Here is an 11,227-nt window from a genome sequence, read left to right as displayed (position 1 = left end):
TATTTTTTTTGTTTTGAGGTACAAGATTTTCATTCTATGGCGTTGATATCAGCCTTTCTTCTTGACAGGAAGATCATCTGCATAAAATCATTTTAGTATTTATTATAGATTCTATAATAATTTGGCATTGAATAAATGATAGTAGAACATAAAAGTTTGAAAACTATTAAATTTTTGTATTTTTGCTTCTTCTACTTTGGCTTCCCTCTTTAGTGCCTCTCAGCGTAGAGGAGCATTCACCCAGGAATTCCGTTCTTCCCTATTTCTAGCTAGATTCCTTGCCTGTTAAAGGTCCTTCCCCCTCGCCCTACAGAGTCGCTCAATGTAGTCGAAGGAGGACATCCCAGGGCATCCCCTAGGTCTTCTGCCATCCGGGACAAATCCCAGGATCTCTGTGGTTATCCATCCTGATAACATGGCCGGACAACTTTAGCTGATGATTTTCCAGGAGCACTTTCAGTGCGTCTATCTGCAGTTTCTAATGAATCCTTTCATTGTGAACTTGGCCCCTCCTTTTTGCAATTGTCCTTCGTATAAATTTCCTTTCGGGAGAAATGATTCTGCTCTTCTGTCGGTCTGTTTTATCCAACTCTCAGCTCTATACAAAAGTATGGGTAGGTTTTTGAAGATAATTAGCTTGACATCTTTGCCTACTCTCTTCCCTATCACAATGTTGTAACACTGTGTATGTATATGTATATATATATATCTGGTAGTAAACTGCATTTGCCTTGTTAATCCAGACTGTGTCTACCTTCCCAGATCTGTCTACCACTGTATGTGAAGTCTGTCACCACTTCTAATTCTTCTCCATTACAACATATGTGGATATCTTCTTTCTTCTTTTATTTGCAAAAAGAAAAATATTAAATTTTGTTTCCAAAAAATATTATTAAAAGTATTTTTCAACAAACTGTTACGATTGAAGTTGGTCAATGTGTCAACTGAAAAGTTTGTTTAGAAAATTAATATGATGAAGTATTGCGACAGGGAATAATATAAAATTTCTGTTCTGAAACGAGTGAGTATTAATTACAATTCAAAGTTGAGTGCGGGTAACAAGTGAAATATTACAAGAGCTGGGAAGAAAAAAAAGGCAGTTATCTCACCCCGATTTTTTATTACTTTAATGAAAACTATTACTAGTCAAAATTGATGAGTCTGCCAAGTATAGGTAGGGAGAATAAAAAATGGCAGCTGTTTCAAAACCTTAAAAAAAAACATTAATCTTTTAATCCGAGCTCGATATCTTAAAAACTACCAACAACACTAGAAAATCTAAGAGAACATTATTTAAAGAAGAGTAAGTTTGCTGAAACATTAGCCCTAGAAGAGCTATTTACGTTCAATAGTTCTCGAGATATAGCTTTTTAAATAGTAATATTTCTTAAAAAAGATTAATAGTTAATTAATTTATTTTGAGAAGTCTATATCACAGGAACTATGTCACATATTGCCTATTAGCACTCAAATTAAAGCAAGTTTAATGAACTATAAAGAAGTTTATGATCTTTATCTTAGTAGTTTTCATGATATTTGTTAAAATAAATTGATTTATAGTTGTTCGTACAATAAGTTTGATTTATGAAAAACTTTATTTCAGCAACCATTGGACGTATAGATGTCTGTCAGCACTCAAATCAAAGCTAGTTAAATTTACTATAAAATATTTTATAACTTTTTTATTTTGTAGGACTAGTAGTTTTTATGATATTTGACAAAATATACTCACAAAATGTTAATTTCCAGTTATTCGTATAAAATGTTGGATTTTTGAAACACTATATCTCTAGACCCATGAGATGCACATATATATACAATAGGAAAAGGTAGTATATGGAGAAAGGAAAAGAATAATGTAAGAACTTACATAGTGGTGTGTAAAGGGGACGGGAAGATGCTAACTGACGATGTAGTAAGAGTTTGTTTTTGACTTCTGCTAGAGTGCGCTAGTGGACTAAGGTTCGAAAAGTACCTGTCAAGAACGACCGTTATGGCACAACAGTTGATATGAAATACTAATGATAAAAAGGTCAAATTATCTATTTTTACTATAAAATAGGTATCTATTTTTACTATCAAATATCTATTTTTACATGTTATTACATCTCCTGTTCATTTTAAATCTAATACTCTGTTATTTATTTTTTTATGTGTACCATTATTGTTGTACATCTTATTTTTATTTATTTTTGTTCATTTTTATGTAATTTTTCACTTATATTTAAATAGTTTTTAACCCCACCTTAGTTTATTTTAGTGTCATCTTATTATCTTACAGTGTTAACATGTTGTAATAATCATAAAATTATTTAAAATAATTTCAATAGTTTTAACTAATTTCAAGTATAAAAGATAGCTTGGGTTCAAATTAAAAACTTTAATATTAAATAGATAATAGAATTTTATTTAAATTTTATAACATAAAAGACTCTTTTCTCAGGGCGGGTTTCCAGGCAATCAGAAACAGACAACACTTTACCACTAATAACACTTAAACTTAATTAATAGCTATTTTACAGATACAATAAATTCCAATCAGAAACAAAACTAACCAATCACACATCTTCCCCTGATGATTGATGATATTTTCTTGTTGATGATGCTATATCCAACTCCTAACAATGGCTTCCAGTCCTTCCCGTTTCTAGCCGAATTCCGACTGATGTCCTCTCATTAGCTAACCAAAACAAGAGTGCCCCTTTTCTCTCTTCTATCTTCAATGTTCACTGGTCGATCCAAAAGTAATCGATTGTAGTACAATCGCTCTGCTTTATTTGCTATGATTTACGATGTAAATAGTTTATTAATAATTGTTATGTTCTTCTATTTCTTCTTTGATTATTCTTTTTCTATAATTATTATATAGAAACAACAAAAGTTGAAAAATTTCAATCTCTCTCAACACAAACAATTCAACGAACACTTTGGAAGGACACGCACCGCCATCTTCCTTGTTTTAACAATGTATTTATTTTAAACAATGAAAACAGGTTAGTTTGCTTTTTGATTTAAAATAACAAATAATCAATACTGAAACGATATACATAAAAGAAAAACGTAACTAAAATCACTTATATATAAATATCAACTATTGATTAAAAAAGAGGATATTACAATGGTTTTAGTTTTTTCTATCCATTTTAGCCCTAATGAAGTCCTGCAAAGTGGGACGAAATATCGGCAAATAAATAGTTGAAAACTATTTTATTATTTTTTTTGTTCCATTTTGTTGACCGCTCCCCCGATCATCTCTTTTATATTTTTCTCCTTCATTGTAATATCTCTATATTATTATATCTCAATCTATATTATTATATCGTTCTTTTCCTTTTCCTCGACGATTATTATTCCCCTTATTTCCCACCTGCTTTATTATACCATGATTGAATTACCGCTCGCTTACCTTATTTCCTTCTTCATTATTTCTTTTCTTCTTTTAGTTTCTACAATGTTTTCTTTTAATTTACACCGAGTGTTATTTTTGCAATACCTTTTACATAATCTTATGGTCTTACCTCAGTTTACTATATATTCACATGCCATCCTAGCCCTAGCCTTGTTAGCAATATTGTTTAGATTTTTTGTTGTTTCTTGTTTTTTAGTACTTATAAGACAAACAAAGTGGAATGAAACATTCTTGTATTAAAAGTTTCTCTACTTTTTTTTTTTACTATCATCTGGGCCATTTTTCTTCATTACATATAGTCAACTAATAAATCTTCCCTAAATAGAGTCATGTTTATAACGACAGATAATTATTGAAACATATAATAATTTGATTTATTTTAGGGGCTACCTGTTGGACGTTATCAGAAAAGCTGAATCGTTATCGCAGCAGGCGGGAGGAGGAGCACCACAGAGCCAAGAAACTACCGACATGCTGCGGGAGATCAAAGAGGGAATGGGATCGATTCGGCAACAAGTGCCGTTGACAGCACAGTCTTGCCCAACCTGTATAACACCCCTAATTTTGTTCCTAGCATTTTTCGGTCATCTCGTTGTCATGTTTGTTTACTTATTATACAGGTAAGTCTATATATAATATTTATATATATATTTTTTTTGTTTTGAGGTACAAGATTTTCATTCTATGGCGTTGATATCAGCCTTTCTTCTTGACAGGAAGATCATCTGCATAAAATCATTTTAGTATTTATTATAGATTCTATAATAATTTGGCATTGAATAAATGATAGTAGAACATAAAAGTTTGAAAACTATTAAATTTTTGTATTTTTGCTTCTTCTACTTTGGCTTCCCTCTTTAGTGCCTCTCAGCGTAGAGGAGCATTCACCCAGGAATTCCGTTCTTCCCTATTTCTAGCTAGATTCCTTGCCTGTTAAAGGTCCTTCCCCCTCGCCCTACAGAGTCGCTCAATGTAGTCGAAGGAGGACATCCCAGGGCATCCCCTAGGTCTTCTGCCATCCGGGACAAATCCCAGGATCTCTGTGGTTATCCATCCTGATAACATGGCCGGACAACTTTAGCTGATGATTTTCCAGGAGCACTTTCAGTGCGTCTATCTGCAGTTTCTAATGAATCCTTTCATTGTGAACTTGGCCCCTCCTTTTTGCAATTGTCCTTCGTATAAATTTCCTTTCGGGAGAAATGATTCTGCTCTTCTGTCGGTCTGTTTTATCCAACTCTCAGCTCTATACAAAAGTATGGGTAGGTTTTTGAAGATAATTAGCTTGACATCTTTGCCTACTCTCTTCCCTATCACAATGTTGTAACACTGTGTATGTATATGTATATATATATATCTGGTAGTAAACTGCATTTGCCTTGTTAATCCAGACTGTGTCTACCTTCCCAGATCTGTCTACCACTGTATGTGAAGTCTGTCACCACTTCTAATTCTTCTCCATTACAACATATGTGGATATCTTCTTTCTTCTTTTATTTGCAAAAAGAAAAATATTAAATTTTGTTTCCAAAAAATATTATTAAAAGTATTTTTCAACAAACTGTTACGATTGAAGTTGGTCAATGTGTCAACTGAAAAGTTTGTTTAGAAAATTAATATGATGAAGTATTGCGACAGGGAATAATATAAAATTTCTGTTCTGAAACGAGTGAGTATTAATTACAATTCAAAGTTGAGTGCGGGTAACAAGTGAAATATTACAAGAGCTGGGAAGAAAAAAAAGGCAGTTATCTCACCCCGATTTTTTATTACTTTAATGAAAACTATTACTAGTCAAAATTGATGAGTCTGCCAAGTATAGGTAGGGAGAATAAAAAATGGCAGCTGTTTCAAAACCTTAAAAAAAAACATTAATCTTTTAATCCGAGCTCGATATCTTAAAAACTACCAACAACACTAGAAAATCTAAGAGAACATTATTTAAAGAAGAGTAAGTTTGCTGAAACATTAGCCCTAGAAGAGCTATTTACGTTCAATAGTTCTCGAGATATAGCTTTTTAAATAGTAATATTTCTTAAAAAAGATTAATAGTTAATTAATTTATTTTGAGAAGTCTATATCACAGGAACTATGTCACATATTGCCTATTAGCACTCAAATTAAAGCAAGTTTAATGAACTATAAAGAAGTTTATGATCTTTATCTTAGTAGTTTTCATGATATTTGTTAAAATAAATTGATTTATAGTTGTTCGTACAATAAGTTTGATTTATGAAAAACTTTATTTCAGCAACCATTGGACGTATAGATGTCTGTCAGCACTCAAATCAAAGCTAGTTAAATTTACTATAAAATATTTTATAACTTTTTTATTTTGTAGGACTAGTAGTTTTTATGATATTTGACAAAATATACTCACAAAATGTTAATTTCCAGTTATTCGTATAAAATGTTGGATTTTTGAAACACTATATCTCTAGACCCATGAGATGCACATATGTCGGCCAACACTCAAAATAAAGAATATTTAAGTTACTATAAAGTAGTTTATTACACTTATCTTCGTAGGGGTAGTAGTTTTTATGGTATTCACATAGGAATATAAATTTGGCAAATGAAAATGTGTCTAAACAACTATAAATCAATTTATTGTAGCAAATTTCATGAAAACTACTACTCCTGCAAAAATAAGTATCATAAACTACTTTATAGTCCATTAAACTAGCTTTAATTTGAGTGCTAATAGACATCTGTACGTCACATAGTTCCTGAGATATAGTTTCCTCAAAATAAATTAACTAACTACTGATATTTCAGTACGTTTCATTCAACATTTTTATGAAATGTTGCTTTTTAAAAAGCTATATCTTGAGAACTGTTGAGCGTAAATAGCTCTATTAGGGCTTACAGTTTAGCAAATTTACTCTACTTTAAATGATACTCTCTTAGATTTTCTATTGTTGTTGGTAGTTGTAAAGATATAGAGCTTCGAATAAAAAAAATATTATTTTTAACGCTTTGAAACAGCCACCACTTATATTAGCTAAAAAAGCTAAATTTATTTATATTAGCTAAAAAAAGCTAAAATTATTTAATGAGGTGCAGATAGTTGACTGTAGATTAATTATTGGAGAAGTTTGTCGTGGGGTGCGGTCAGCAAAGAACAACATAAATAAACAAAATTTATTTATTTGAAACTGAGGTCGAAACGTCGGCATAAAATAAATAAATATGGTTTTGTTTATTTATGTTGTTCTTTGCTGACCGCACCCCCCGACAGACTTCTCTAATAAAATTATTTATATTAGCTAAAATTATATTTATTAGCTAGAAAAGCTAAAATTACTGACTTCTGTTTCTCTGTTCCATTATTTTAGTTGTTTGTATCTTTAGCCTTGATGAAGTCCAGAAAAATTGGGTGAAACGTTAGCCTATAATTAATAGTCTTATTATTATTTGAGTTCTTTTCGCTGCACCTGTGCCATCATCTTTTTGTGTATATATTTTTCATTATTTTTATTTTTATCTATCATAATGAATGAATTTAGGCAAAAAATGATAGATTAATGATTTTTCAATTTGAAAAGTTATTCCTGGTCATTTTTTTGCTTTGCTACTACTGAAGGTGGTGAAGCTTTACGTTTTATTACTTTATAAATTGTCTTTTTTTACTGATTCCATAAGTGTATTAACTATACTATTTTACGTTAGCTTTAACTATTTTTGTTTTCTGTTACAGGGACAATAAGGGAGCACAAGCCAAGAAATTTTATTAATTAACATGAATTTTTCGGAAGTAAAAACTAAATTTATATATATAAAAAAAAAAAAGTGGATATGATTGGATGAGCCAATCGTGATTGTGGAAGGAATCGTTTAATATTTTACCATTTTTACTGGTATATTTGTGTAAATATGTAAGAAGTATTTGTTTTAAAAAAACAAAAAACAAAACAAGAACAGCTGATACTTAATTACTACTTATTTATTAATTGAAACAAAAAAAAAAGAAAAAATATAAGATTGGAATTATTTTTCAATTAACCTAACAATAAATTTTTGTTAGTAACAGTTCCGAAGCAGTGTTGAATCGTAGTTTCAGTGCTTTAGGTTGTTTTTCTGTAATTTTTTTAATATTGTTTTTTTTTTTTATTTATTTATTATAATCATTTTTATAAAGAATGAAAAATGAATTGTATTTCTGTACTAATTATATGAACATCTTGTATTAGTGGAGCATATTTCACATTTAAAAAATGGGGATTTAATGATTAAATATTTATATAATGGAATTTGAAAGTATTAATTGTTTAGGAAGGATACAAATATTTAAGAGAAAGGTCAATTAAATAGGAAAGATTTTTTTGATTGTATATATGTTTTTTATTTTTGTTATTCTTTCAAAGTCATACATTTGAATGAGATGTATTTGCTTGTCTAAGAATCATTGTCGGATTAAATAATGTTCTGTGCATTTTTGTAAACAGAAAAAAAATTTGCACGGGTATGATGTTATTTATATCCAGTATTTATGTGATCCCATATAAAATATGTTTAGCATGATTCTTTAGTCCTTCGATTACTTTTTGTTTGGTCATATCGAAAACTATTTGTATTAATAATTTTTGTGTGCTTCCATATATAAGTTATGTTAGTGTATTAAAGACTGAATACAAATTAGAAGTCGAGTTTAACCATCATCATTCCTTTTATTTTTTATTTGTATAAAAATTGATTGGAAATATATTATTATTGTTTAGTTGAAATTTTTGTGATGCCGAAAAAAAAAAAAAAAAGAAAAGAAAATGATGTACGAATTTTTCAATTTTTAAAGTTTTATTCATTAGTTTTTTTTTGTTTCTTTGTTGGTATTTTTTAAAAAAATTTATTGGGTTCTAGTGCTGTAAAAATTTATGTATATTAATTACTTTAAGTTAATGTTGAATTGTTATGTCTTTTGTTTTAAAGGGTATTGCATTGAATAAATCTTTAATTTTAATTATGAACTTTTTTATTATTATTTTCTTTATCGACTAGACTTTAGGAAGGAATATTTTAATTACTTAACATTGGATATTTCTTATATATGGTAATGGGAGGTATCTACGTTTGCTGGGTAAGTACGTAATTATAGTGTTAAATCCAAACTGATTACTTGTAAGAGCTGTCTTTTAGGGAGCACGAATCGTGTATATCAAATCAGCCCCATAATTTCGTTAAGGTTAAGTATAAAAAGTTGTAAATTTATCGATTTCAACCTGTTGATGAAATTGTGTCTTTCGACTACAGGCCTGTTTTTATTTATTTTTTAAATTTTGCCAGTAAGTGGAATGTTTTGAAGTTGTACATTAAAATACATTTCTCCTCGATAGTTTTTTAGTTCTTAATCCTTATAGTGTCAGGGGTGAATATATCGGCCCACTCCTTGTAGCACTTTACTCGGCAAATTGTGAGATAACTTTATTTCAAAATAAATTTATAATACATTATAAATGATCTAATTTCATTAAGAATAAATGAAAATGTTACTTGTTGTTCGTGGATACTAGCATTTAATCCGTCCGGCACTTACCACACACCCTGGAGTTATTATTTATATTTTTGTTATGGAATATTATTTATTTTGTTATATAATATATTGGAAATGCAAAGTATATACTTTGTAATAAAGGGTCTATAAAAAGTTATGATGAAAAGATAACATAATGTGCAAATACATTGTGTAAGAGAGAACTCAATTTATATTTTCTTTATGATTTACACCTTTTTTATTGATATAATTTTCAATGAATATTGAAAGATTAGTGTCAATGCTTTATTTAGTATATTGTTCTGAATTATGTAAATATTGATTTTTGTTTGGTTCTTATGAGCCTTTTTTCTAAATCCTTGTAAAATCGTGAAATTCGGTCCGTTATCTTCGCAAATGCACTAAAAGGGTTAAGAACCAGTCCGCCAGTTGCCCAGTTGACAGATGGGGTAAATGCAGATCTATATTGTAGATCAAGTATGTGTGGCATGTACTCCCCCTTAATATGTTTTGTGAGAGCAATTATGACTTGCATATTAAAATTTAAATGTTTTAAAAAATAATTTAGGTATAATTTTAAATATCGTTAAACAAGTAAGTTTCACATCTAACTTTCATGATTGCCATTGATGATTATAGAATATGAATCACACAAATTTAAACTTTTTTTAATGATTAATCAGTAAAATAAACCTCTGGAAACAAACTATTCAACGCATACTCCAAAACTGCTTGAGTAATGAACCTTCCAGATACCTTATATGAAATTAAATCTTAAGGAAGGGGCAAGTATGTGAACTTGATCATAAAATTAAATTGGACTATCAATATCATAAAAATGGGGCCAGAATGTTATAATTAAAACATAATCGTCCCAGGAATATTAAAAAAAATAAATACAGGAAAAGTAAAGAAGATGGTTGGGGGTGCAGTCAAAACACAAATAAGTTGAAGTAACTTATTTAATCGTCCCAACATTTCGGCTAGAATTTCTAGCCTTCATCAGGGCTAAAAAAAAAAAGAACAAGATAACAACCAATGAATACATAAAATAAAAAAAAAATTTCTGTATTCACTGGTTATTATCTTGTTCTGTTCTTATCTCTGATGAAGGCTAGAAATTCTGGCCGAAACGTTGGAACTACTAAATAAGTTACTTCAACTTATTTGTGTTATTTTTTGGCCGCACCCTCCAACCATCTTCTCCTTTAAGTCATCCATGGTCAACTATCTCTCATGATTAGTAAAATTAAAGCTTCAAAAACAAAGATTTTTAAGTCAAAACCAATGCCTACTTATCCAGCATTACTTTTATATACTGATTGTTGTAAGAAAGTGCACATAATTGAAAAAGAGTTCTCGTTAATGATAAGGTGTAGAAAACAATAAGTGAACATAATAAGTAAAAAAAAAAATGATATAATACATCATTTATATCATAGATTAATATATTACGTATTAATAATTGACCGTAGATTGATATATTTCAAAATTTTCTAGGCAATACATCAGTCAACCTTACACATCAATTTAAAGGTTTATCTTCAGTTTTACTGTCAATCTGAAAACTGCCAGACAGAGATCTCTTTAAATGATTTTGTCCATTACATACCTTAACTCATTTTTCATATAATAGTGAAAAAGAATGTTCCCCTGCACAGTTGTTGTGATAATTAAAGACACACAGTTACAAAATATAATATACATATAAAAAAAACTAGCATTCTTAAAATATTACTAGCAAAACACTTTCTGCTCTATGTTTAGAGCTAATACCATATTTTATTTGTTTTAAATACTATCTTGGTCCTGAATTTCAGGTCTTCGTTAGGGTCGTTTAGGCTAAAATTCTGTAAAGTGACCTTAGAAAAGACATTTTAGACAGAATTTTCGCCTAAGCGACCCAGAAGAAGGCTTGAAATTCAGATCGAAACGTCGGCGCAAATAAATAAGTTTTGTTTGTTTGAACTGAAATGAAAAATAGTTTATTATTCTGAGACTAGGTTCCTTTAGAATATTTACAAAGATAATTTTAATTTTAAAATAACATTAATTGGCCAAAAAAGTATATTGTATATTGTAATGGTCAAAAATTTATTAAAATAAAATGAATTGAAATGTTTATATTTTTTAACTTAAATATCTTAAAAGATAGCTTGGGTTCAAATTAAAAACTTTAATATTAAATAGATAATAGAATTTTATTTAAATTTTATAATATAAAAGACTCTTAATCTCAGGGCGGGTTTCTAGGCAATCAGAAACAGACACTTTTACTATAAACACTTAATTAAATTAATATCTCTTTTACACGTGTATTTAAATTT

The 11,227-nt window shown here is 29.3% G+C and overlaps 1 protein-coding gene across 1 annotated transcript in view; it reads left to right on the top strand.

The window, feature by feature from the left end:
• Positions 1-7,648, top strand: part of ergic53 (protein ERGIC-53) — a 32,001-nt gene extending 24,353 nt beyond the window's left edge. The window contains exons 10-11 of the mRNA XM_014438996.2: positions 3,793-4,029; positions 7,110-7,648. Of these exons, the coding sequence (XP_014294482.1) occupies positions 3,793-4,029; positions 7,110-7,146 (274 nt within the window). The 3' untranslated portion in view covers positions 7,147-7,648. The remainder of the gene's footprint in view (positions 1-3,792; positions 4,030-7,109) is intronic.
• The last annotated feature ends 3,579 nt before the right edge of the window (positions 7,649-11,227 follow it).

Source organism: Halyomorpha halys, unplaced genomic scaffold, assembly GCF_000696795.3.
Source record: "Halyomorpha halys isolate HHAL.00 unplaced genomic scaffold, Hhal_1.1 Scaffold72.1, whole genome shotgun sequence".
In the NCBI taxonomy this organism is placed as follows: Eukaryota; Metazoa; Arthropoda; class Insecta; order Hemiptera; family Pentatomidae; genus Halyomorpha; species Halyomorpha halys.
This window is presented reverse-complemented; position numbering and strand designations above follow the sequence as displayed.